Below are 27,613 nucleotides of genomic sequence, written 5' to 3'. Positions count from 1 at the left end.
CTTCCATCCCGCAACCAGACCAAGCCTCACATCCAGGGTTTCACTGCCCTGCCTACCCATGCCTTCTGGCTGGCTCCACTTCTATACCTCTACTGGCCCTTCCCACCAGCAGCTCCATCAGTCTCAGAGGCTACAGCAAAAGCTTGCCACTGAAGCAGAAACCTTGCCAAGCTTCTTGAGCTGCACTTCCCATCAGGCTCCTTATATGCAAAGTTTAAAGCTCCAGAATTCCTAGCCCACCACAGGCTTAGCCATAATGAAATGTTGAACCAAGAGCATTTGTGAAGCCAGGACTGTCCAGTTCCACCGGTGGAAGCCAGGACCTCGTGAATGCCAGGCAAAGCACTCCGGCTCTGCCTCTAAGTCACATCCCAGCCCTCAAACCCAGCTTCTAGTGGATGGGGACACTGGGGCCTGGAGAGAGCAGAGCTTCCAAGTGAGGTGAATGAATGAATGAATTAGCCAGTCCCTTCTGTGACTCCCGGAGGTCAGGACAGGGGCCACAAAAGCCTGGACCATCACTCCCACACCTCCAGGAGGCTGGCAAGGCTGCTCACCGGAGAACCCAGGCGGAAGGCTGCATGGTGTGTCTACTGAATTCCTGCGTGACTATAGACAAGTCCCACCCCCACTGGGCCCCGGTCCTCATCTATGAAACTAGAATACTGCCATGCATGGTGGCACATGCGTGTGATCCCAGCACTGTGGAGGTGGAGGCAGGAAGATCAGGAGTTCAAGGCCATCCTCAGGTACATAGCAAGCTCTGGCCAACCTAGGGTATGTAAGACTCTGTCTCAAATAACCAAAATAAGTAAAATTAGGGCAGTGAGCTCCAGGCCCAGGTTAAGCCTAGCAACGCTCCATTCTCATCCACTGGCCTGGCTTCCACCCTCCACCAGCTCTGCCTTCCATCTTTTCCATCTTAGACTGAGGAACTCAGGGTCAAAACGTACCCTAACCTGGCTTATGATCCTCAACCAGCTGGCCGTCACTGGAGACCACTGGATGGCCAGTGACAGTCCTGTGCTAGGGACATGTCCTTCCCTGAAGTGCTGATCATCAGACTGACCAAGGCCTGGCCTGATGGGCCCTCCAATCTATGTGGGAACATAGTGCATCCTTCCATTCCCATGGTCCTCCCATTCCCAGTGTCTGCATCCCTGCACCAGGGCCAATTCAGCTCACAGGAAAGCTCCTGGCCCCTCAAGTAGTGACATCATGGACCTAATCATAGCGGGTTCTCCTCCCTACATGAATCCTAAGCTCAGCCAGGTCCTCTCTGCTCACCCACACTACCTGCTGTCTCCTAACCTTTGCCTTCTATTCAGAACAGGTTCCCTATGGACAGCTCACACATGCTCGGAATCCAGCCCATGCCCCATCTTCCAGGCTGACTCCAGTAGATGCCCTCTGCTTCTGGTGCCTCTGACTCTGTCTCCCTACTCTGTCTTGGAGGCTCAAGTTTGACTCACTGCCAGGGAAGGCCCAAAGGCCTGAGTCCCATCTGTCAATCTTACTAGCAGCAGCAGAGCCTGGCACGGAGCTGAGGTCCTTCTGCTTTTCGAGGGAAAGTGAATGATAAGTCCCCTGGCACTCCCTCTGAGGTGGGCCAGGTACATGGGGGATCATGGAGCACCTTTCATGGGCTGTTTTACACATGGCCTCCTGCGCCGCCATCTTGGGCAAAAGGCACCACTGAGAGCTAACCCTGACATGCTTCCTCACTGTCCTCAGGCCGTTTCCACCCTCTCCTGGCCCTGCCTTCCACCTTTTCCATCTTAGACTGAGTTACCATTGCCCTCAGGAACTCCAGGGACAAAGCTTTCCCTAACCTGGCTTATGATCCTCAACCAGCTGGCCGTTGCTAGGGACACAGTGAAGTGTCATTTACTCTTCCCTAGAGTGCAGCTCGTCAGAATGACCAGGACACAGACCTTGGCTCTTTACCAACCTGTTGCCTCACACTGAGTGAGGGCCTGGACCACACATATCCTGCCCAACCTGTGGCACTCCCACAACCATTTCCCCCAGCCCACTAGTCCTTGAGACACACAGGCTTTCTAGATCTCCCGCCTCCAGGCCCCACAGCCTCCCCTGGCTCCCTTTTCAGGTCCCAGCCTTATCCCTGCAGCCCCCATTCCCTTGGGGGCTCTCCCAGCTTTCCTCTATCCGTGGTTTGCGGCCATATCTCCCATGATTCCACCAGTGCTCTCTTTGCATAGCAGCATCTTTCTCCGATACCACTTCCTCTGTGCCTGACACCCTCACACAAACCTTTTCCAAGGTGATAAGCCACAGACAGCCTCACATGGCTTTCCCACATCACCCTCATTAAACCTGGATTATGGGGCACTGGAATCATATGGGATTCTCTGGGGCACTGGTCCAGGAAGGATCTAGAAAACTCACCCTGGGGAAGAGTCAGGGCCTGAGCAAGGGAGGACACCTCAGAGGCTTCTCACTGGGATGGTCCCACTGCTGGCCCTCCCACTGAGCTTTTGAGCGAGGGGAACACTCAAGATGTTGAGGGCCCTGTGATGAGCTCTGCATCACTGGGAGACTAATGGAAGACTGTGGCCCCTGAAGCCATCCGACTCTGCAAGGACACCAGGCAGCCTCTAGCCCCTCCCTCACTTCTGGCAGCTGCAGCAATTGCAAAATACAGGTGCATGCTTATCAAAGCTGCAACACACTCACCCTCTGCTTTTCTTATCCCAAGTAAACAGAATTTCAATGCACATTGAGCCCACTTGCTAGAGAAGTCCATTCTGATTGGGGCACCAGCAGCCATTCCCAAGCAGTTCTATCTCAATGCTCCCCTTTTTAGGGCACTCACAGGAAGTAAGCCAAGCTCTTTCAACCTTTAAGGCACAGAAGACTTGAAGAGACATCTACCTGTGAAGCTCTGTGCAGTGGCTCCTACCTGTAAATTCCATTACTCGGGAGGCTGAGGCAGGAGGATCACCATGAGTCCACGAGTTTGAGGCCAGCCTAGGCTACAGTGTGGGACCCTGTCTAAAAAAAAATCTACCTATTGACCCCAATTTCTACCCAGTCAAGATATGTCTACCCCACAGAAGAGTCTGGACCTGTGGTTCAGGGGGTCCCAGCCTAAGCCATCTACTGGCTGAGACCCCGTCTATCAGTGCTGAGGGCCCTACCCAAGCTGGGAGGGACAAGACCGTCAGCATTTTCGTGGATTAGGAGAAAAGGCAGCCCTTATACATGGACACAGCTCTGTAGGTCCATGACTTGGCAAGTCACACGTCCACAATATTGATAAAAGCCACTCTCTTCTTGGTGAACACAGCCCAACTCGGGGCCCAGGATACACTGCTAGGCAAGCAGAACACTGGCTAGATTCCATCCCTACTCACCTGTTGGAGCAGAGAAGTATGCCACTGAGGGCTGTGGCCTGAAGGATGGTATCCCTCCGCACCTGCAACACCAGCATGGCGAGGGCGGAGGCCAGAGTGGCTTCGGGATCAGAGACCATGAGCCACTCAGCAGGAGGGTGTGTGAAGATGTGTGTGAGCACACACACTCACATGCATACCCCCGTGACGGCGTGTGTTTCTGCATCGACGAGCATAAATTCCTAAGGACATCAACCTTCACGGATCTGAGATGCCTATGTGTATGTCAGTGAGTGTGAACACATGTGTGCATGAGAATGGGTCTCTCGTGTCTGCTGCCTATGAGCCTGAGGCATGGGTTTAGTGTATACGCTGCGTGGATGTGTCCCTCAGAATATGCAAGCAAAACACCACAGCTCTGAGCACAAGCAGTATACTACCCCATAAAATAAATACATTCCTTCTGAACCTTGACATCTAGACTGCATTTCCCAGCATCCCTAGCAATTGAGTATGGCCCAATTGCTGAGTATTAGACCCTGTCCAGTTCTTTGTTCCTAACAGCCTCCCATGCTCCATCCTCCACACTAGGGGCCACAGATGGAGGGAATGTGGATTCCTAGCGTGACTTCTGGGCAGAGCCCAGGGAGGGTACGCCTGGGTGAGAAAGTTCTCTTGTATTAACCACTAAGATTCAGGGCTTATCTGTTACAGGGACAAATGTTATCTTCTACAGGCTTTGGCCCCTGAAATGGATGTCATGGTAACAAAATGCCACCGCATTCAAGTAACAATACAAGGAAAGGCTAGGAGGCAGAAAAGATGAAGACCCATATGCCACTGTGGCAAAGATTTGGTACAACATTGCCTGTGCCAACCTGCTGAAGCTGGGGTGCCAAGGGAAAGTTGAGGATAGGGCCCAGGATCGCCAGCTCTAACGTTCCTCTTCTGGCAACATGTTACAACCTAGACTCCAACAAGAACGGGCTGTCTTGCAGGCAGGGAGGGAGGGAAGACGATAACCCTGAGGGGTGATTCCTGCAGAGGTCAGAAGAGCCGTTGCCCCCAGGCCCCACAGAGTAAAGACCGAAAGGAGCTCTAGGGTCAATGAGAGACCTCAACTAAGTGAGGGTCTTTTTCTACCCAAGGATTTAGGAGTGGTCTCTCCACCTACCATTTAAAGGGTCCTCAAGACAGTCACGGCACTATGAAGAGGGCAGGAGCCGAGAAACAAGAGAAGACATGGGGGTGGAGAGCAGAGCTTAGGGGAGGGCTGTGGTGTGGCTGCTGTGACTAAGCCTTGGAACCACCAGAAATGGACAAGCCGGTGTGGGATGTCTGCACTTACACACAGCCAAGGAGAACATTTCTCCCAAAACCCACTTCTGAAAGGCCATGGAGGATAAAGATAGGGACATTCTGCCCAGCAGAGCAGCAGCCTAAAGCCTCCCCAGAGGGCAGAAGCAGGATTTACTGGAGACCCTGTCCTTACCGCTGCAGAAGCAGTCTGCCGGCCGACCTAGCAAAGCATGGATTTCCTCCCCTGTGCTCAGGCATGTGTGCTCTGTGCATGAAAACGACCCCAGGCACCACATGTGTTGCCCGGCTTTCCTAAGCCCCATTCTTTGTGGAGGTGGGAGTGGGCAAGGTCTCGCTATACACTCCAGGTTGACCTTGACCTTGCAATCCTGCTGCCTCCACTCCCGGAGTGCTAGATTATAGGTGCTCACCACTACGCCCAACCTCTTTTCTTTCGTGAATGAGCTTTTGTTGTAGGGTCTACCTCCGCAGATCCACTGTACTTTAGGGATGTGTTGGAACAAGTGAGAAAAATGATCATTTCAGTTCCGTTCAAGACCAGAGGAGGCAGGTCTGCATGGATCGGAGTAAGCCACCATCCCCCACAAACAACCTCTTGGAGTAAGACTTTTGTCATTCTTGCAATGGCACTAGTGGACATTCTGAGACAGGAGGTAAAATGAAAAAGATCCTTGGTGATCCAACAGTCCAGACTTAAGCAAAACATTCTCTAACGGTCCCCAAACTTGTATGTGCTTCTACATAGGAGTACAACAAGGTGGTGGCTCCTGGCCTTCTCAGAAGCTCAGCTGTCGTCCCAAAACTGAGCTCCAGGTTTGGAATGTAATGTGAGCTGGAAGAGCCTCTCCAGGCCCAGTCCATGGAAACCTCCCGCTTCTGATCCCTTGCTCATCCCTGCACCTTGAGAAGTCATGAGTTAAAGATGATACAGCCACAAGACGGAAGACCAGGCCCTGAGTTATTACCAGAGCAGCTCCCCTCAGTCAGAAGCATCGTCTGTAACCCATGGGAAAGAGAATGGAGGTCTTTGTTAAGTCACAGAGGCTGTGGAGTGTCCATTATAGCAAACCAGTGTCACTCTGGAAGCTCCTAGGAATCCGGACACATGCTCCTGTGCATATGACAAAATGTGTGCACCTGTGGGATGAAGCCAGCAATATGCCTCTGAGGGTCTCATTCCTGGGTGGGTGACACTGAGGAGGGGTGTATGTAGGGTAAATGCATGGTGCTGGTGTTCATCTGGCACATGAACCTGTATGCATAGGAAGGTTTGTGTTTCCATGCTCCTAGGCATATGCCCCCAAGCACATGTGTGTATGTCTCTACAAAACTGGGTGATCCTGAGCATGTAGGTGTGCCCTTGTGGGTCTGAATAGCTGTATACATACCCCTGGGAATGAACACACAGCAGACACTGTTCTGGATTGGGTCTGAGTGTGCACATGCCCTACAGGTCTGCAGATAAGTGTGTGCTCATCTGTGTGCCACTACCTGGGTACCACTGAACACACAGATACACCTGTGTCTGTGAGCATTTGTGTGGGCCACTTTAGGCCCAAGTGTGTGTGTGTGTGTGTGTGTGTGTGTGTGTGTGTGTGTGTGTGCGCACATGCACCTCTTTGGGAGTCTGAGTGAATGTAGACGTACTTCTGTATGGATCAACATGTATGTCTCTGTGGAGAATGTATAGACATGTATATATCTGTGAAACTGTGTGTGTGTGTGTGTGTGTACATATGTTTTACAAGGTCTTGGTATAAATGTGTGTGTGTATGTGCATGTATGGATGTGCTTCTCAAGGTCCCCTCTCTTGAGGACAGTGTGGAAGGGTGCATGTCTATAAGCCTGAACAATGCATACGTGTGCATAGACTCCTGGGGTCTGAGCACTCACACCCCCCTGACAACATGTCCCCATGCTCCTTTGATCTTAGTACATATCACACCTCAGTGTGCAGAGACCCCTTCTGTGGGGACAAACATGTGGGTCCATGAGTACCTCCCTCCACAGAATGATATGTGCATTTTGGTGAGTACACATGGACAGAGACATGACACCTGTGCACACAGACATGAGGGGCACTTCTATGGATACATGTATATGCATGCTTCCATGAGTGTGAGCAAAATGTGTTTATGCCTGAACACAAATGCTGTGTCTGTGGTTAGGAAACGTGTGAGCATCTGGAAGTCTGAACATATATGTGGGACTGTGGTCTATGCACATATGTGAGCAAATGTTACACAAGTAGCTCAATCCACAGTTATATGCCTTTGAGAGCTGAGCATGGATGTATAGCCCTGGATTCAAGGACATGTCACAAGGCATGTGCCTCTGTGAGTGTGAGCACAGGTGAGCAAACACACAAAGATCTGAACACACAGTACATGCCCAGAGTATATGATGTATGAGGAGGTTTTCTGGCTCAGAGCGTGTCTGTATCATCAACAAATGTGAGCAGGTGAGAGCTGCCTCTGGGTTTAAGCACGTGTTTCCCCACAGCCCTGAGTGTAAGGGACCGGGGTGGGTTTAAGGGTCACAGTGCTGAGTGTGGGAGCCTTTGCGCAGCTGAGCATGTACAGGTGTGACTCTCGGGGGCCGGGCAGGTGAGCAGCTGTGAGTCTGGGCTTCTGTAGATGTTCAGGAAGCTCTACGCATGTACATGAGACACTCGGTGGCTCTGGTACACAGTATGCTTCATGGGACTGTGTACACTGTGCAGCTTTGTGTTTCTCTGGATTTCTCAGGGGTGTACACGGATTTCAGGGCATCCGAGCACACATATGACTCTAAGCATCTATGTGCCTCTGTTGATCTGGGTATAGATACCATGCACTTTACATGGTGTGTGTGTGTCTGTCTGTGTGTTTGTGTGTGTGTGTCTATGTAGCAATATGTGAGCTTCCAGGCAATGTGCAATTGTGTATGCACATGTATGTGTGTGTGTCCCTGGTCAGAGCACATGCATGTGCATATGGATATATATGTGGATATAAGTCTTTGTGTTCTTCCTCTGTCTCAGGGGTACAAAGTCCACAGTTCTTCAGGGGCCAGGCTGGAAATACAGTGTGTGGGCAGGACAGCTGGGCCAGCAAGGGTGGGGTGTCACATTACCCACTGTAGGTGTGTGTCCCTTAAACTCCCACTAGGGAAAATTCTAATAATACTCTGTGTGACTGAACCTCCAGCCTTGAGAAAAATAACGTGCTAGATGACAGACTTACTCAGCAGGGAAGAGAGCAGGATCTGGGGTCTGTGGAGGGGCTGAGTGAAGGGAGGGGATGGGGGGGTGGACAGGCCAAACAGGGATGATCCCAGGGCCCACAACCCATCCAGGGATGAAGATCTGAAAGTGGGGAGGGTAGACCCCGTAGGGTCAGGCTCCGGATAGCCTGTCACTAGCCAGGCACCTGGTGCTCTGCTACAAAAGCTCCCTTATCCTGGGGCCCCAAAGCAGACTCTAACTGGAGAGGCCAGGATGAGAGAGGAACATGGTCCAGGTCGGCCTGGGCGCCCAGAAGTAATCCTGATCCCTGCCTGGCTTCCCATGGGAAGATGAGGACAGTAGGCATTTCAGGGCTATGGATTAACATGATGTAGGTGAGCTGCCCTTGGCGCTCCAAGGTCCGCTCCACCCTGCCTCCAGGACTTATTTTCAAAGCTGGGCCAGACACCAGCCCTCCTTACTCCCAGCCTCCAGTCTTCCTTCACCTCCATTATCTTTCCCTCACATGGTGGATTTTTTTTTTTTTTTCTAAAGAATGGCACAGTGGTCAGTGATCTCTGGGAGCCCTGACGTGGGGGCAGCTGACCCATCCACTTCAGGTCCACTTTACCGTTTCGGTCTAACAAAGGCTGAAATGGCTCAGGATACCAGAAAGCACCCTGTAGGTCATGCCCAGGCTTCTAGATAGACTCTGGGCTGGGACATCAGACCCTCCAGGCTATGTCCCCAGACAGTCTGGTGTGTGTATGCGTGTGTGGCACATCTCTGTGTGGTGTGTGTGTGTGTGTGTGTGTGTGTGTGTGTGTGTGTGTGTGGCACATCTCTGTGTGGTGTGTGTGTGTGTGTGTGTGTGTGTGTGTGTCACATCTCTGTGTGGTGTGTGTGTGTGTGTGTGTGTGTGTGTGTGTGTGTGTGTGACACATCTGTGTGGTGTGTGTGTGTGTGTGTGTGTGTGTGTGTGTGTCACATCTCTGTGTGGTGTGTGTGTGTGTGTGTGTGTGTGTGTGTGTGTGTGTGTGTCACATCTCTGTGTGGTGTGTGTGTGTGTGTGTGTGTGTGTGTGTGTGTGGCACATCTCTGTGTGGTGTGTGTGTGTGTCACATCTCTGTGTGGTGTGTGTGTGTGTGTGTGTGTGTGTGTGTGTGTGTGTGTGTGGCACATCTCTGTGTGGTGTGCTGTGGCACTGCAGAGTTGAGGGAGAACAGAAATCTATCATCACAGAGTTTATGTTCCAGAATGGAAGATGAGGCTGCACCCCTTCCCCACGGCATAGTCCCAGCCCAGAGTTCTCACAGGTCATTCCTTGCAGCCACTTACGGCAAATTGGCTGTAGGAATCCCCAGCCACTGCCTATGACTTTTCTGAGTTAGGCAGTGCTGAGAGGTGCTGTGGGCAGACTCTGCCTCGTGCCCAAAGCATCCCCAAGGCAACAGTGGATCTTCAGTGTAAAGAGATGGAGGGGCGACTCCCAGAAGAGGGGCCTTCTGCAGAGGAGGGCATCTGCTCCCAGATGCACGGACCCTGAGCTGTGGATAGAAAAGTCTTTTCTGCCCAGCCGTTGGCACCTCCCATGAGTGCCCTGGTGCAGGACCACAGAACAACCCCACTCGGCTCTGGACTACTGAGGATGAGAGGGATAGATGGAAGGGCATCAGCCTGTGGGTATGGGGAGGGTCTCCACTCCTGGTCTGTGACCAGGACCCCCAGGCTCCACTGTCTATGCTTCTACGCTATCTACCCACACTCGCACTGGTGGCAGCTTAACTTCAGTGTCTCTTCTGGAGCTGGTAGTTCCTCCAGACCCCTGGCCCCAGGTCAGGGTCACAGCCCTTCTCCATCCCTGCATGCACCTGCCCCAGCCTTGCTGAAACTTCTAGTCCAGGCGCCACCATGGAAGGTAATGTAGAGAAGTCTCTGGGGAGCCAAGCATGAGATGTGGGTGTCCCGTCCACTCCTATGGGTTCATTCAGGCTGTAGCCAAGGCCTGTGTTTCCCAACTGGGAGCTCCCAGCAGCCACATCCTGTCCTTTCTCCAGTCCCGCTGTCAGCCCCCAGTGCCCACCTCCCACTGTTCAGTCACTGGCAACCTACTCAGATGAGCAGCCCAGCAACCACTGGGCCACCCCACTCTCATGCTCTCAGCCAGCATGCCAAGCTCCCTCCCAACTTGCTCAGCTGCTTTCTGTAGCTGTGGCCTTGGCTCCAGCCAGCAACATTAAGCAAGAGTCCCTGCGCCACCACTCAGGAAACCCTTCCCCATAGCTTGTGTTCCTACAGCCCTCTCAAGCTAGGATCTCCCCAGGGGGACTGCAGGGCTGGCCTAAGTTAGGGCATCTTCGCGTAGTGCAATGCCAGATACAGAGGTTCCAGCCTGGCAACCAGGGGACCCTTTCAAGAACACCAGATAAGTCCCTGTGGCTGAGCAGGAGGTCAAGGGAGGGCCAACAGAGACTATGAGTGGCTACGAGTGGCCAAGGGAGCGCCAGTCTTCAGGGTTGATGGGAGTTGTAGTTCTGGACCTGAGGGCTGATGGGAGTTGTAGTTCCCCTACCTCCCATTCCAGGACTAATGGGAGTTGCAGTTCTTCATGTTTCTACAGCCACATCTCCCTCTTTCCTCCCAGTTCCTCTTGGCTCTCCACCCCTAGTAACCCAGGCTAAAGACTTCACTATCTCCAAGGATGGGACACCAAAAGGCACCTTGACAGAGGGCATGTGAGGGGCCTGGGGTCTTCTAAGTTACAAAGGGGCTGCAGGAGGAAGCTAAAGCCTGCAGCACACCCTGGGCTGGGGCCAGGTGGCAGACAGTCGCCCCCCTCCCCAGCAGCGTCGCGGGGGGCCCGGGGCAGGGGAGGGGGGAAAGGCACTCACCAGTACTAGGCTCACACTCCTCCAGGTCCTCATCATCGCTTGGACACTCAGCCGAGGCCACCAGGAGGTCATCTGTGTTCTGGGGGGATAAGGGGAGGAGCAGGGAAAGAGAGGGTTCCAGTGGGTGGGCGGGTCCCACAGCTGCTTCCCAGGACATGGGTCAGCACAGAAAAGAGGCCCAAGGCCAAGCCAGTTCTCCCATCGTTGGTGGAATGACTTGGCCTCTGAGCCGGCCTTGTGGTCCCTATGGCCCTCAAAGACCAGGCAGCATGTGTTGAGTCCTTTACGCTGGGGAGCCAGGGGATGGGATGCCACACCTGGGCTACAAGGTGCATACCAGGGTGCCATGGGCAGGGGCAAGGTGTATGGAAGAGGCCCAGGCACAGAGGGAGGGGTCCATAGACAGGGGGAGCCAGGGTCTGGAGAGTTCCCCATCTCCAGCTTCCCCACCCCATCACCTCTCATCTTTCCCAACCCCCTTCCACAGGGAGAACCAGGCTCCGCACAATAATTAGGGCTACGGTTGCCATGACAACAGGAGTCGACTTTGTCAGCATTTTCTCTCCTCCTGATTGCAAAGAAAGAGGATCCCTGAGATGAGTGAGCCTGAGGGGGAGGGGAAGTTCTGGGGGGTGGGGGGGCTAAGAAAGAGAGCCACAGAGGGAGACCCAAAGTCCAAGAAGGAAGGGAGGCTGGGAGACTTCAGATCAGGAGAGAGCCAGGGTGGAGGTCAAGGATGCCGGGGTGAGAGGGTCCTATCCTGCTGCTCCCCAGGTTCCACTTCAGACCCAACAGCCCTTGCCCAAGGACAAAGTCGTGGACTCCTATTCCCTTCTCCCTCCTTGACCTCTGTCTTTGCTACCCACCCAGTGTCTCTCTGGGGCCGTCCACTCCTCCCCACATGGCCAGTCTGCCCACCCTCTTCTACTAAGATCAGATGTGATTTGGAGGACCTGGAGGGCAGGTAGCTAGCCCAGGCCTTCTTCTTAGGGCTCCCCACTCCCTAGAGAAAGCCCCTGAGCATTCAGATCCCCCAGACTTCTAGGCACTGAAGACAAAGAGGAAGCCTTATAGCTTCTCTCTCTCTCTCTCTCTCTCTCTCTCTCTCTCTCTCTCTCTCTCTCTCTCTCTCTCTCTCTCTCTCTCTCTCTCTCTCTCTCCTAGCCAGGCCAGCCCCAGGATTCCTGCAGAACAGACTGACAAGAAAGAAGAGCCCAGAACCCAGCAAGCCCAGCCCTAAGAGAAGCTGAAGACAGGCTGGGGTGGAGGAGACATGTCCTCATGGACACCCCAAGATTCTTCCTGGCCTGTAGGCTCAACAGCCAAGACTGTGACACTTGGGGAAGACAGACAGAAGCACTGTGCAGCTGAGGTGGCCTAGCTAGGTCACCGTGACAGGTACAAGCACTCCATAACCAGTACTCAGCACCGGCATTGGTGACAATCAGGGAACCTAGCTGCTAGACAGTCCTATATACCCCAAAAGCCAGGCTTGCCTGCTCCTCAGAGCTGTGTTTCCTTGGTGTGGCACCCCCAGACTCCAACCAGATCCAGGGAGCTCCTGAGCTGGTAGACAATTGTGTGTGTAGAAAAAGCACCAGGAACTCTGCACCACCATTCAGATCACACACTCAAAGGAGGAGGCAGGGGCCCACCATGTTAAGGCGCTTGGAGCTCACTCCAAGTCATATGTGGAAGATATGTGAAGGCAGAGGACTTACAGTCTTGACCTCTAACCCAACAGAGACTCCAGCATAGGGAGAGGCTGCTCCTTGCCTCTGCCAGCCTCTGGAGAGGGGCCACCCACCCTGGGAGACTGCATGTCACCACTCCAGTGTGTCATCTCGGCCCAAGATGCCACCTTCCAACTCCAGTTGGTCCGCTAAGCTCTGGCATGGTTACCCTCTTCACTACCCCCTCAGTTTTCATCCAGACTTCCCTTCTCCTGGCTAGGGTGGGTAGGCTTCGCCAGTCAACTGCCCTCAACTCTGGACCCCCTAGAAATAGTGGTTACCCCGCTATGGTCAACATCCCTGAGTACCATGTGAAGGTCTCCTTCTCCAAAACCATCACTATGACAACAAGGTCAGAACGAGCTATCTCCAAAACCACCCCCCTTCCAAAGCCCCTTGGACCTTCCCAGACCCAGAAGGGGTCTTACCTGGGTGGTGCTGTCCCTCATTGTGGGGGAGCGGCCCCGGCGAGTGGTGGTGGTGGCCATGGTGGTGGTGGTCTCCATGATGGTGGTGGCCATGTCAGCCAGCAGGGTGGTGGCAGTGGTCTCCGCACTGAGCAGCACGGAAGGCCCCTCCCCTACTAGGCGTAGGTGGCCTTCAGTCCGCACGTTGGGGTCGCTCTCGGCGGCCAGCGCCAGTACCTTGAGCCCATTGTAGTAGAGGCCGGACACCTGGCCCTGGAAGGGGCGGCCCTGATCCCGGCCCCCAATCTTGATGGCAGCCTGGCTGTTGAAGATGGTCAGCTGGCGTCCTGAGGGTGGAGGATGGGGTGGGAAGGGCAGGCAGAGGAGAGGCAGGCAGTCCAGGTAGGCCAGGAAGGGACGGGAGGGTGGAGAGAGCAAGGGGAGGAGAGTGGAAGCCAGCGTGTGGGTGGGGAGGAATGAGGAAGAGGCAGACAACCAAGGGAAAATCCTTGTTAACCAGAGCCCCCAGCCCGGCATGTGGGACCCCCACAGGAGAGGGCCGCCAGGACACACATGGGCTGGGAAAGGGAGTCTGGCCATGCCCTGTTCCCACCATGCACATGCCTCTCCGTCTGCACCTGTCCCTTCCTGACCCCACCCCGGGGCTATCACCCTCTTCCTTATCCTTTACTTCCACCCCGTCTGTCTTCTCGCTGCTCTCCCAAACATCCCGCCCAAGATCCAGCCCCAAGCCACGGAGTCCTCCGAAGCAGGAGACAGTGGTGACAGAAACGGAGACAGGAGGGAGCCCTGCCAGGCCCAGGCGGAGTTGGTGAGTGTGAGCAGAGGAAGCAGCAGGATGAGGGACAGAGAGTCCGGGTCTGCTCCGGGCTGGCCCCACCCTTAAGTGCCCCATGATGGCTGGCCAGGCTGCCTAGCTTCTCCTTCCCTGCTGAGACCCAGCCACTGGCCTGGGAGCAGGCCCTGGTGAGAACAGTCCTTCCCCCAGTATGGACAGACGGACGGACGTGCAAGCCCAGATAAGGAAAATGTTAAAGGGACCTTGCTTCGCTCACTGACAGCCAATGAAACTGCTCCAGCTCCAACCTGGCCCTGCACTTGGCAGTGGTAGATACCTCTGAAGGGCCCCTGCAGGGAGCTTGGCTGCTTGCTTTGGTTTTAGTGGACCTGGGGGGTCAGTTTAACCCTCTGAGTTTGTTGTTTTGGTTTGGAATTTTAGAAAAGATATTTATTATTTTTAAGTTTAGATTTAACTTTGGTTTTGATGTTATTGGGGAGGGGCAGATGGAGTACAATTTTGCCCGACTCTCCCATGGACTCAGCTGCTTTCATTTAAGACCTGCCTTAGCCCTCGTTAGCCTCAAGTTAGTGCCTCGTTAGAGATCTGGTTTAGAGTTAGGAACCTGTCAGCCTGCCCCCCAAGCCTGGGCTGAGACAGTCCAACGCGTGACCCCATCCTCTCCCTAGACACAGACTCTCCAGGACTCCCAAACATCTGTCCAGCCAAGGATGTGTCACTAATGTGTCTCCACAGGCCCCTTACTCAAAGTCTCCTCCCCCGGCACCCTCCTACTGTGAGCTCAAGTAAAGACACCCCCCCCCCCCCAACAGCCCCGCTTCCTCACATGTGGCTGAGTCCTGCCCACGAGGGCGGAGGGCCGCTGCGTAAGAATTGTAAGGAAAACAAAGGAGGGAAGGGTCCTAAGGGTCAGATGAGTTCTCCGGTGAAGAGATTCCTCTCCAGAAAGTCTTCTCAGAGCCTTTACAAAGCTAATGGACACGTGGACTTCCAAAAGGAGGAACCAATTGCATCCCAAACCCGTTTGCCCACAGGCCTCTTTACTGTAAGGCTTCCCCCGGAACTGCCACGCCAGACATGTTTTGGAAGTAGGAAATGGAGCCATTCCATAAACATTTATTGAGCCCCTGCTGTATCCCAGCAACTGACAAACTATCCCCTCCAAGAACACCCAGCCCTGCCCTAGACTAGCCTGTTCCTCCTTCTTATGGTGCCGGGGGAGCCGGCTGAGCAAGACCGAGGAGGGGCCGGGCTCTCAGGGTCAGTACTGGGCCGAAGTCTACACCAAGAGTGTAGACGCTTTCTCTTCATTTTCTAGAAGAGTAAACACAAGCTTAAAGAGAAGATGTGACTGTCCCTTCTGGAGGGCCAAGGAGCTCTCCCCTTTTCCGGGCCCCAGTCCTCTTCTTCCTCTAACAGCTCTCCCAACTATCCCAGAGTGGGGGTGGTGGATGGGTCTCACAGTTGTCCGTCTCAGCCCAGGCTCCTCCCTCGGCCTCTCTGATTCTAGGAGGGGAGGGTGGGTAAAGGAGAGGAAGGCACGGCCTCTGTGGCCCCTGCCCCCCACCTGCCATGAATGCCTCAAAGGGTTAAAGTTCACCCCACTGGAGAGAGCAGCCCAGTGTGGCTGGGGCTGCAGGTTTTTAGCGATGTCTGTTACAGTCCCTTTAACGTTTTTGTCCTGCTGTGGGTTTATCACATCTGGTTATCAGCGTGTTTAGGCCCCATGGATCAGGGGCTGGAGGTTACATTGGGGGATTTTATTGGGGGAGTCCCATGGACGTTTAGAGCACAGTAGTTATCATCTGGTTAAGTGGGGGGTTTTAGCACTTCCGCTCCCCACTAGAGTTTAGCCTTAGAGGTACAGAGCTCGCCCCTCCTCCAGCGGGAATAACATGGCTGTGCCCTTGGCCCCCCAGTCCCCCTGGTGACAAGAAGCCTCTCCTCTCACGCCGCAGCACCTCACTTTCCACAGAAGGGCCTCTTAGGGACCTGCTCTGTCTTCCTCAGCCGATCAGCAGGCAGAAACGTCTAAGAACCCCTAAGAGACCACCGCCTTCTCTTCTCTTTCTCCCGTACTCTCCCTCAGCCTGCCCTGCTCCTAAGGAGCCTGAGACCAAGGCCTCAGAGGTCTAGAGCATGACCCAAGGCTCCAGCTCTTCCTCGCCCTCATGACAGCCCTTCGGAGCCCTCTCTCAGTGGCTCTGCCCTCCTTGCTTCCCAAGCCCTCCTCACCTCCGGGTGCCCTGTGGCCCTTAAGTAAATCTGAGGTGAACTTGGCCAGAGGCACCTTCTAGCCGGTGTTCCCCTCCTGCTGTGGGTGCCATAGCTCAGCACAAGCCGGGGGCGCTTCCATCTTTCGAGGGTCAGCCTAGGGAGGGTAGGCACCTGGTTTTCTCGTCCCTGTTCCCAAACCACCTCCCGGAAACAGACAGACTGAGTGCAGGGGGCAGAAAGGAGCATCCTGCCCGGACAACTGTCCCTCCACTTGGGGACGGGCATGACAAAGGGGCGAAGAGGTGGGGGAGAGAGCTCTGCACCTTTAAGATCGTGTTTTTAAAGTTAGTTAGTTAGTTAGTTAATTAATTAATTAATTCTGGTTAATTACCTTTGTCGAGCAGCCACTCATCTACTACTCGACCAAGCCGGTAGGGGATTCTCTGTCTAGCAATCGCCAGGCGCTCGTTATCAAAGTTTCCTTGGAAAAGTTTAGAAAGACAGTAGGTTTCTCAGGCAGCGCAGTCCAAAGGCTTTAGAAAGTAATTATGCAGTTCTCAGGAGACCCCAGCAAGCAGCCACATTCAACAGGAAGGAGAGAGGCGGGAGTAGACGCTGGGCCCCTCCTCTCCCAGGGGCCCCCTCCCTAGGCTCCACCAGAGCCGGCCCCACCCTTGGGGGTGAGAGGAACCCAAAGGAGAGGGAAAATCAAGAAGAGGGAAAGGAAGCAGAAAGGAAAAGAAAAACAAAAACAAAGCCCCCCGCAGCTGGAAGGTCAGAGATTAAACAGGTTTATGTAGTCAAGCTGTTGAGGCTGGGGCCCCACTTCCTCCACCACCCCAAAGAGGGGGGGATGGGGTGGGGGCGGGGCATTTAGCAGGTTTAAGTTAGGGGGCGGTCCAGCTGGTTACTGCGTTTAGAGGGTGGTTTAGAAGTGGGAGGGATGGGTTAAGCAGGGTTTATGCGGCATTTAAGGGGGTGCCCGGCATACTCATTTCACTGAGCTTTAAACCACTTCTCAACGTCATTGCCAGCTCCCATCATCTCCTGGAGTCAACTCCAGCTGTCCCAACACCGGTTCCCACCTCCCCCCATACCCATGGCCCACCATACCCTTCCGCCTTGGTCTCTGTCCCCTGATCCTCCTCACTTTTCTCCCTGCCAGCTGCTTCTGCCTGCTCACCTGGCCCTGGCTCCCTGCTCCTGGCTGCCGCTACAGCGCAGGGCTGGGGATGCCCACAGGCAATGGGGTGGCAGGCCATGGGGAGAGGGGAAGCTAGGTGCTTAAACTCTCTCCTACTCTCATTCACTTGCCCAGTGCCCAGAGACTAGGGTCTGGACCAGCCTATGTGCACTTCCCGTGAACCTTCGGGAACACCTTCACGAATTCGCCCGCCTGGATTCATGTGTGCATGGATGCAATTGCTAGGTACTCATGAGGCCCTGAGACTCTGCCTTCTCTACAGGCTTTCCTGCCTTCTCTCAGGACCTCACTGCTGGGGTCCACTGAGCCTCACCCCAGCCAAACACCCCCTTCTCCACAGCCCTCTCATCCCATCTCCTGCAGGTCTCCTTGGCCCTTCTCTGCTCCCTGCTCTGCCCTGGCCTTTCCCTTGCTCTTTTCCCCATCTCGATTCCACTTCAACAAGCTCAGGCCCTCTGTACGGAGCCAGGCTCTGCACCAATCCGCCCTCAGAACCCGGCCTTGCCCCCATTTCTCTCCCTCATCCGCAGGCCCTGCCAGCTCCTAGCCTTCTCCTTCAGACTCCCTCCCCCAGTTTTAGCCCCACCCTTCTCCATCCATGGCTCCCCATCTGGATACCCACCTGTTCTCTCCACGCTCAAGCTCCTACCCCAGAGACAAGAAAGGAGAGAGAGAGAGAGCGGTGTGTGTGTGTGTGTGTGTGTGTGTGTGTGTGTGTGTGTGTGTGTGTTGCATAGGGTACATGCACACCTATGTGGAAGGGGCTTGTCAATGTGCCTTTCAGTGTTTCTCCGTGAACCTACCACACTGAGCAGGGACATGATTTCCTTTGAAAACATGGCCACTCCGTTTATTTTGCTGGGGTAGGGGCATTCCTCCGGTCTGCACCTCACGGCTAGACTACCCTAGCTGGAAACTCAGGCAGGCCTGTACCTGTGCTTATGCTCACGTGTACATGAAGGATGCACCCTTAAGAACTTTGGGGCAATGAGACCTTGCCTTCCCTAGAGATCCAGGATTAAGTATCAGGTTCCACTGAGTCAGAACCCACAGACTGTGGGAGGCCAGGTATGGTGGTGCGTACCGTTAATCCCAGCACTCTAAAGGCAGTCACAAGTGGGTATCTATGAGTTCAAGGCCAGCCTGGTCTACATAGCAAGTTCTAGGTCAGCCAGGGCTACAGAGTGAGACCTCATCTCAAACAAACAAATAAACAAATAAGAGTGATAGGTGTGGGACCGCTCTCACTGATGTAGTGGCCGACGGAATTTTTCAGGAGCTACCCTCACAGCACACACAGGCAACAACTGGGCCCTTAAGAGACCCAGATTTAGCTGGGTGTGGTGGCACACCCCTTTAATCCTAGCACTCAGCAGGCACTCTGTGAGTTCCAGACCAGTCTGGTCTACATAGTGAGTTCCAGGACCGCCAGGGCTATGTAGAAAGCGCCTGGCCCCACCCCCCAGAAAGATTAAAAGATACCAAGAATTGCAAGCAAGGAATGCCAGACAGCCTTTCCCTATACCTATCCAGGGGTCCTGGCAGAGGACATCGGACATCATGCCTCCTCCTAGCCTTTGGCCTGCTGAGGTGACCCTCTGGGCATGAAGCCTGACTGGACATGGTGAACTCTTCTTGCCCTGACCAGCACTGTCCAGTGTCCTCACTGTTACAAAGGAGTGTACTATTCCCTGAACCAGAGTGAACTCTGATGCCCTGGGCTGTCAGGGTCTGCTTGTGGCGAGACCAGGGAGGCCTGTGAGGAGAGTTACCATGTCTGACCCCACAGAGGCCCAGGGCTCTGGGGTAGACTAGCATTCCTCTACGGAACCGTTTTCGTGTGGATCCATCTTGCCTTCTGGATGTCTGAGGTCATCTGAGTGTCGGGCTGACCTATAAGCATGTCAGCTTCTGTTTACTAAGAGGATATGGGGAGTTCTTATCTCAAGGGTTTCCCACAGTCGTTTGGATGTGAGCTTTCACGACTGTGAGTCCTCAGCCTGTCTGTCCTGGCTTCTGTGTCTCGGCATGGGTGAGCCCCGAGGGCTTGTCCTGCCCATGTTCTGTCACTCTGGCTAGCAGCAGTGGAGGTCACAGGTGGTCATCCTGATGCTCAGTGGGGTCCTGTGTGACAGGCAGCAGGCATCCACAGCTCTGACCCCCTGTCCCTCTCCCTGCGGCTTCCACCTCCCTCCCTCTTGGTCGGCCTCTTGCAGGGCTCTGTCCACCTCTCCTCTCCCTAGCTGAGTCTGTCAGCATCCCCGCATCTCTGCATCAATCCCGGAGCGGCCTCCATCTCTGCAGATGTCTCTGTGACTATTTCCAGAACCCTCCATCACTCCTCCTCTGGCTTCCTCTCACCCCGAGGCTCCCTCCTGTGCTTCCTATCCCCCCCATGGCCTCATCCTCCTCCCTCCCCTGGGTTCCGAAGACCTTGCTTTGTCCTTGACCACCACAGCTGTAGCCCTAGGAACTAAGTCTCTGCATCCTCATCGCTGGGTTCCCAGGCCAGGCACAGACTCTGGTGTCTTGTGTGTTGCCTGTGATGGTTATTGAAGGTGTCTGACCCTCCTTGGAACTCTGTCTTTCCTCTCTCCCTTCCACCATGTCCCTTACTGCCTGAAACACTGGGATCTCCTCTCTGCACCTCTAAGCTATCTCTCCAGCATCTACAGAGGCTAATGTGGGTCCTTGACTTTGGGTCTTCGGCTGGTTCTGTTTTTAGGAACAGCTCTGCCTCCTGACAAGATGTGCTCATTTAACTAGTGAAATCTCTCTCCAAGGCTTCTGCATGGGTCTCACCATTTCCATCCTGCCCCTCCTTTCCAAATTCACCCTTTCCTTAATGGTATCAGACGCTCCCTAGTTCTACCCTCCTTCATCTTCTCTGCCCATTCCCAAACTGGATTCTGGCACTGCAACCTCATCCACCAAATAATAATCTCCCCCAAATCACCAGCTCCTCTCTGAACCCTCACATCTCTCGACTCTTTCTTAGCCATGCCCCCACCTGGGTGCCACCCAATCTTTTCCATAGCCACACCCGATCCCGCAGCCGGACGCCTCTCCACTTAGCCACGCCCCACAGCATTCCCATTGCCGGACCCCACCCTGTCCCACCTTGTTGCCACTGTGCCGCAGAGGATCTGCGGACCTGTGCCACCTACCTGCTGGGTACCGTTCGTTGACTGGCCAGCTGTCCACCTGTAGGGTGGCATTGCCACCACTTCGAGTAAATCGCACCACATGATATTTGCCGTCACTCACGATGGCGTTGGGCTCATCAATGGTAATGTCGTCCGTGCCCACGTTAAAAATCACCCCAACAGTGCCCTGGTCCTGGGGGATGGGGAGATGGAGGTCAGTAATGGGGAGGGGGCAACTACCTGTTCTTGTAAAACTCTACCTGAGGTTCCTAAAGTCCTCTCAACAGCCTTTCATGGGTTTTAGAAAGCACCTCCTCAGGTCTCAACTACCCAAGGCAGTGGGCAGCTTTGCCCTCTAGCATATGCAGGCAGTGGAGTACCCTGGAGGCTTATCAGTTGGGAACCACCACCTAGGACTGCAGAACGAGCATGGAGCCCTTTCTTCTGATCGCTTCTGCCGCTTGCTCTCAGGATCATCCAGAACATTCAGAAATGCTTACTGGGCACCTGTGCCATTCAAGGGCTCCTGGAGTCCACGTGGATGACAAGGAGGTGGAGGCCTTCCTAAGGCATCACAATAGGAGGGTTCACAGCCACAGAGGCCAGGCTGGTCCCCCAGACCCCAGTCTGGTACCATCCCCAGGTCTGTACAGCTTCCCAAGCCTGACCTCTGACCTCTGCAGCCACAGACTTGTGGGTAACCCAGACTCTGGAAGGGGTGGAGGACAAGGGAAGAGAAGAGAGCTGTAGAGCTATGCCAGCTTTATTAAAGGAGAATCTTGGGGTGTTGGGATGGAATTGGGGGTTTGAGGGAGCAGGCCGAAGACAGATAAAGACTAGCCAGCAGAGAAGAAGCAGAGTGTGCAATCTTAGGAACCAGGCCCACGGGTTCAGCAACCCCAAAGAGGCCACCTGGGCTCCAACCCACAAATGCTTTGGCCAACGGTGCTGAAGTGAGAGGAGGAGTTTTGCTGAGACCCCCAAAACACACAAGTAGTGTCAGATTTTACCCAGGAAGAAACTACGGTTGGCCTTAAGTACCGTCTGAGTCTCAGCTCACAAGAGGGGACCCACCATTTGAATCCCAACTGACCCACCTTCAGAACCTGTGGTTGCTCTGGTCCCTTGCCCACTAGTCTGGGAGACACTCAGAGCTGAGGGGCGGAGCATGAGAGATGCTAAGGCTGACCTGCCTTCGGGACCAGGGTGTCTCACCAAGCCAGTGAAGGCCCACTGAGCCCAGAGCTAAGCCTCTGTTCCATTCCCCTCTACCTCCCAGCAGCCATCATGAGCACAGCAAGAGTCAGCCCGACCCTCCTCCTACACAGGGCAGACACAAGGCTCCTTTGGGCTCCCTGGATCACTCTCTGGGGCCTGGTCCAGTATACGAACACTGAAAGACTCCCAGTCCAGCCTGAGTAAGAAAACCCTTTGGTTGTTAACTACATCTAAAGACAGCTGAATGCTTGGGTCTGTTGGGGGCGTGGGGCCGTCGGGGAGGCTCAGACAGGTGAGGGGTGGGTTGAGGGGCAGGACAGAGTTGAAGACCAGAGTATGCAGCTATGGTCCCCATGGCTATCTATCTCCCACTTGTGAGGTCCAGTTCTCCCCATCCCAAGATCCATAACAAGCCATACACACCCGTATGCACACACATGTGCACACACACACTGTCATCCACCTCCAAGGAGGTAAAGCAAGGAAACTGAGGCGGCCTTGCCGAACAGTCTTAGCAGGCCCCACCCAGGTACCACCCACAGACTGACAACATCCCCAGGGAGACGCGATCATCATCTGCTCCCCACACAGGCAAGGGAACAGCCAAGCCTCCTGGTTACTATTGTTAGTAATGATACCACCCAGAATAGTATCAGCCCCTTGGATGTCTCCGAGGGTTTCTCCCCCTCACGAGGCTCCGCCCGGGCAGTGACAATGGTCAAGGGCGCTGGGCAGGCTGGGAGCCGGACTGGCAGAGGACTGGCTGGGGGAGCTGGGAGGCAGGACACCTGGGTTTCCTAGGAGGCAGCCAAGCTTGGAGCTATGCACTCCGGGGGAGAGGCAGCTCCCCAGAGCTGCTCCCGATGTGAAGTCAGTTGTCACTTCTGTTAAAGTCATTAATTCCTAATTCCCCAATTACCTCATTAGGCGGCGGTGGGGAGAACGCGGCCGCTCCTACAGCAAATAATTATGGGAGTCAAAATTAATTTGGCAAAGTGGAGCGACGCTTTATTAGAAACGTCAAATTGCGTTTCTCTTATTTTGCCGCCGCCTCCCTGCTCTCCGAGAGCTGCTAACAACGCTGTGGTAGGAGCTGATGTGTCACCCGGGGAGGAGGGCGTTAGGGGGCTGCCTCCGAGGGGCTTTGAGCCCATCTGGTACCCGACTCCCCCTCAGTGCCAGCCTCTCTTGGGACCTCCACGCCTCTCAGCATCCTCCCCCACCCTCTGCAGCACCTAGGCCTAGCCCGCTCCCTCCCTCCCAGCCCTGCACCGGGGGAGGCCTGAGGGAAGGAAGAAGGACGTCTCTCCTCACAGACTTCCTTCCTGCCCTGGGAGGAAGCATCACCCGGTAACCCTGCAAGCCCAGATGCACACACACTGCCCAGGTGGCTGGTCACAGGTGACCAGGATGCCCAATACCCCCTAAGTGCAGGGAGCACATTACAGGTGCGATCTCATCAAGCCTCTGCCCTCGCAGTGTGTGCCGCATACCTGGGGAAACTGAGGCTCAGAGAGCTGCAGTGACTCAGAGCAAAGAAAGGGGAAGTGCTGGGGTTCGAACTCACACTGTCAGCTCCGAAGCCACACAGGCCCCCACAGGATGGAAAGGGGGGCTGGCTCAAAAAGACAGACCCAAGGGAAATGGTGACACCCTATCACACAGACAGGCAACTGAAACCACAGCAAACTCCAGTCCCTGAAGCAACGTAAATGCACGGCCACATTCTGCCAGTTCCACCTGGGTCACCTCGACTCACAGCCATCTCTGCCACAGCTGCCACACACCAGCACCCCCTGTTGTCCACAGAGCACCATCTCTCTCCACAGGCTGCCGCACAGAACTTGAGGGCTCTTCCCTGGCCCCATCTCACACCCAAGGCTCCCTCCTGCCCTTTCCCTCCTGGGGACCCGCCTGTCCCTTGTCACTGCCAGCCATGCCCTGCTGACCAGGTGCCTTCACGGGTCTTCTCCCTGCTCGGTGCTGGAGAGGGGAGACCTCTCTGAAGAGCCGCGGGGGAGGGGCCAGGACCCCATCCTCACTCAGACAGGAAGCCCAGAACTTGTTCAAGCCTCCTCCTCTGCCCCCCTCCCCTTCTCAGGTCTTCCCTCCTCAAAACCCAGGGCTCCCCGCACAGATCCTCCCAACTGGCGCACAGACCTGCCAGCCTGCTCTACCGCCACAGCTCAGGGCTCTGGCCGGGGCCAGCATGTGGGACGCAAACAGGAAAGGGAGGGAGAAAGGAGCCTGGGATAGAGATGGAAGCTGAAGTCGGTGTCTGGGGCTTAAGACCCTGGAGGAGGAAGGGGTGGAGGAGAGGCTAAGTCAGAAACGGAAATCTGACAAGGCCAAACAAAGGTCACAGGGAAGGTGTAGGCGGGTCAGAGGTCACAGGGAAGGGTGTAAGGCAGGTCAGAGGTCACAGGGAAGGGTGTGAGGTGGGGTCAGAGGTCACAGGGAAGGGTATGGTACAGTGCTAGAGGTCACAGGGAAGAGAGTGGAACAGGACCAGAGGTCACAGGGAAGGGTGTGGGGTGAGGTCAGAGGTCACAGGGAAGGGTGTGGGGTGGGGTCAGAGGTCACAGGGAAGAGTGTGGGGTGGGGTCAGAGGTCACAGGGAAGGGTGTGGGACAGGGCCAGAGGTCACAGGGAAGAGAGTGGAACAGGACCAGAGGTCACAGGGAAGGGTGTGGGGTGGGGTCAGAGGTCACAGGGAAGGGTGTGGATGGGGTCAGAGGTCACAGGGGAGGGTGTGGGGTGGACAAAGAGTAAGGCGAGAAGGGATAAACTGCCTATAGACTAATGGGATGTGGGGCTCAACCAAGAGATCAGTGAGGAAGGAGCCTGAGCAGAATCTGTGGAAAAGACCTGGTCAAGGGTCTCCTGGGAACGCAAAGGTCATGGAAACGGGGTCACAGGTACAGTAAAGGCAGGGGCGGGATTCCAAGTCCAAACAAAGAGGCACAGATGACTGCTGTTGGGCAAGGAGGTGTGAGGGAGAAGACAGGGACAGGTCAGGGTCCAGTGAACAGAAGCAGCCCAGAGGCACCCTAAAGGTGAGGACATTCTGAAGACCACAGAAGTAGGTGTCTAGAAAGCTCACAGACACCTTGGATGACTGGAAGACACAGCCGCTCTGCACATCAAATGGGTGACTCTCGAGTGACCAGGAGGGGACCGAACCTCAAAAAATGAGGGAACAGGGCCTTGAGTGTCCCCCACGAGGGGCAGATCTGAGGTGACATCCACAGCAGTGAGGACTAAGGAGATGTGGGGTCAGGATGGCAGGGTTAGGGCTGGGCCCAGGTCCTTACAATGTGCAGCTGCAGGTAGTCCCCGAGGCCGGAGGCGCTGTCCACTCGAACCAGCACAGCGCTCCGCTGGTGGGTGCTGAAGCCCACAGCCAGGCGGTCCATCCTCGTGCTGGGCCGGTCATTGGGGGGCCATGTGTAGGTGATGAGCGCTCCCCCCTTCCCAAAGATGTATGTGGTCCCAGCTGTAGAGAGAAGGAAACGGAGAAGAAATGTCAATGGGTTCTTGTGGCTGGATGGGGCCAGAGCCTGAGGACACCAGGGCTAGGGCACAAAGCTTCCGCTATGGAGCCCACAGAAGGCACCACGCCTGTAATTCCAGATGCCCAGGTGAGAGCCTGTGCACATGCGTGCACACAGACAGGGGTAGCTGCCTCACCAAGAATCCTAGCTTTAATCACAGCAGTACAGGTAACACAGAGGGTGTGGCCAGGGAGAAGCTGCTGCAAAAAGCCCCAGGCAGCAAGAACGGCCTGTGTAGACCGGACCTGGGGCCTGCTTTTGACCAGCTCAACTTCTCCCAAGTGCTTCTTTGGGACCAGAGCCAAGCAGCAAGGAGGCAAGAGGGAGCCTCAAGTGATGGCGGGAAGATGAGCAGGGCTGTGGGCAGCTGTGAGTCACAGCTCATCTCTGGCACCTTGCCAGTGCCAGCCCCTGAGTCCTCTCCTGGGCCCCTGGGAATCTTCCTGGTTTGTCCAGGGATCCTTGTTTCCACCCTCAGGCAAGGGTACCTGGGTGCCAAAGCCCGGAGGCCTGGAATCCTGCCCAGAAAGGAGGAGGCAAACCTGGGGGGGGGGGGGTTGACAGCCAGAGGAGGAAGGAGGCAGAGAGACAGATGGACAGAGAAGGACAGAGGGATGTAGGTGAGAGAAGCAGGAGAGTGGGAGCCTGAGATGTAGGCTCCCTCTCCCAACCCTCCCCCACCCCACCCTCTCTCTTCTTTTCCCTCTCCTCTTCGCCATCCGGCTGCCGGGGGCGGGTGTGAGGTCCCTAACGATCTCAGCCCCAAAATAAACCCCATTAGTCGCCATGTTCCCTCCTGCGGCTGACTGAGCTCCCTGGGGGTGGAGGTGGGAGTGGGAGGGGGGCTGGTCACCCAGTTTCCGGGAAGGGAGCCTTGTCTGGGAGGCCTGGAGAACTAGACTCTTGGACCAGCAGGACGGGAAGAGGAGAGACTCATCTTGCATTCTTTAGGACATAAACAGAGCAGATGAGATTCATAAAATGCTTGATTAAATCATTAGCTACTAACGACTCCTCTCAAGGCACTTCTTGGGGTGGGGAAAGGGGTTCAAGGGAAGACTTAGCCAGTGAGAAAGAGATGCAGATGAGGCCTGAGGGCAGAAGCCTGGAGCAGCCCAGTAGAGAACACAGAGGTGGAGAACTCTGGTCTTGGGGAAGCAGGGACGTAGGGTCTCTCACTCAGTAGGCCCCTTGTAGTCCGGGCAGTCAGGTGGAAGGAGGGATCCGTCCTAGGGAACTCTAGGTCCCCATAGGAAAAGGGACTTCTGAGTGCCTAGTGAGGGTGCTTACTGAGTGCGGAAGGCTATGAATGGAAGGGATGCAGTCTGGGTATCAGAGGTAATGAGACTAGAGCTGGAGAAAGGACCAGTCTCCTGTTGGTCCCCAGAACACCTACCTTGTCTTCTACCTCCCAGACAGAGGACAAAATGGGAAGGGACCCCAGGGACAGGGCAGACAGGGGAAAACCACAGTGTCTAAAATGGTCATCTTTTTGCACACTGTAGTTTGGAAAGCACCTGAGCAGACAGAGGGAAACCAGCTCTGCCCCTGCAGGCTTAGGCGTCCCCCCTACCTCAGGCCCTAGAGGCACAGTGGGGAAGGTTGAGCCTTCAGGTTGAGTTCCAGGTTTAGAGTAGAGAGCCAGTTCCAGTGAGGGGTATACAATGAACATCACCGCTATACTCAGTGCAGGTTACCTGCCTGTCTAGAAAGGCTGGGCCTGGAGGCCAGAGCCAAGCAGCTACGCCTCAGCCAGTACAGTCTCTCGGTTCCCAGCACTGCAGCACTCCAGAAAATTGGCTGTTTCCATGACAACCATAATACCCAGGGTCCTCCCTCTACCCTCCACTCACAAGCTGCACGGAGAATTTGCGGGGTAGGGTTGGGGGAGCAGAGATGCTGACCTTTCTCTACACACCCCCTGACCCCTGGGCTCCAGGGTCTCCCAGGGAGAGGAGGATTTCATTGGGCTTCTTGGTTCTCTCACACCAGGGAAAAAACACCAGACTCACACATTTGCGTGGAGTCTGCCCCCAAACCCTCCGGGTCCTTCCTGCCGGCTTTCAAGCTGGATGTCACACAGCTCATCACCATGGACAGCGCCGTGCCTGAGCCCAGAGCACCGGAACAACAGCTAGCCAGGTGCCGGGTTAGACCTGGAAGCCGGTGTGGTCTGAGATGCATGCCCACAACCCAAGTCCCAGGCCTTACAAGCACACACAGCTCCAAGTGACGCACACCTGGACCCCACACCCACGCGCGGGCGGCGACGCACCCAACTGCACACAAAGCCCCAGCCCGGAGAGGCAGACCCCACCGCAGGAGTCGCGGCAGCCGGGGAAACATGGCGGTAAACGCACAAAGACAGGCCTCCGCGGGCGGCCAAGGGCAGGGGCCGGCGAGGTGCGGATGGGCGCCTGCGCCCCAGCCCTCCCACTCCCCAGTCCCGGCCTCCCCCAGGATTTATGATCCAGCTGTTCTCACACTGCAGACAGTTTACTGTGCTGGGCGGACCTGTTAAAGCCGAAGGGCGTTTATTATA

General features: G+C 55.2%; 1 protein-coding gene across 25 annotated transcripts in view; it reads right to left on the bottom strand.

The window, feature by feature from the left end:
* Nrxn2 (neurexin 2) overlaps positions 1-27,613 on the bottom strand; it is a 103,913-nt gene that overhangs the window by 2,739 nt on the left and 73,561 nt on the right. For 17 of the 25 annotated variants that reach the window (XM_076557985.1, XM_015999148.3, XM_076558017.1 and 14 more), the window contains 5 exons: positions 24,832-25,013; positions 20,321-20,492; positions 16,341-16,430; positions 12,934-13,259; positions 10,773-10,851 (listed from right to left, as the gene is read on the bottom strand). In XM_076557985.1, the coding sequence (XP_076414100.1) occupies positions 10,773-10,851; positions 12,934-13,259; positions 16,341-16,430; positions 20,321-20,492; positions 24,832-25,013 (849 nt within the window). The remainder of the gene's footprint in view (positions 1-10,772; positions 10,852-12,933; positions 13,260-16,340; positions 16,431-20,320; positions 20,493-24,831; positions 25,014-27,613) is intronic. The other 8 variants (XM_076558032.1, XM_015999146.3, XM_076558046.1 and 5 more) reach the window with 1 other exon arrangement.

Source organism: Peromyscus maniculatus, chromosome 1 (assembly GCF_049852395.1).
Source record: "Peromyscus maniculatus bairdii isolate BWxNUB_F1_BW_parent chromosome 1, HU_Pman_BW_mat_3.1, whole genome shotgun sequence".
NCBI classification, from domain to species: Eukaryota; Metazoa; Chordata; class Mammalia; order Rodentia; family Cricetidae; genus Peromyscus; species Peromyscus maniculatus.
Note: the sequence above shows the minus strand (reverse complement) of the source record. Positions and strands in the feature narration are given on the sequence as shown.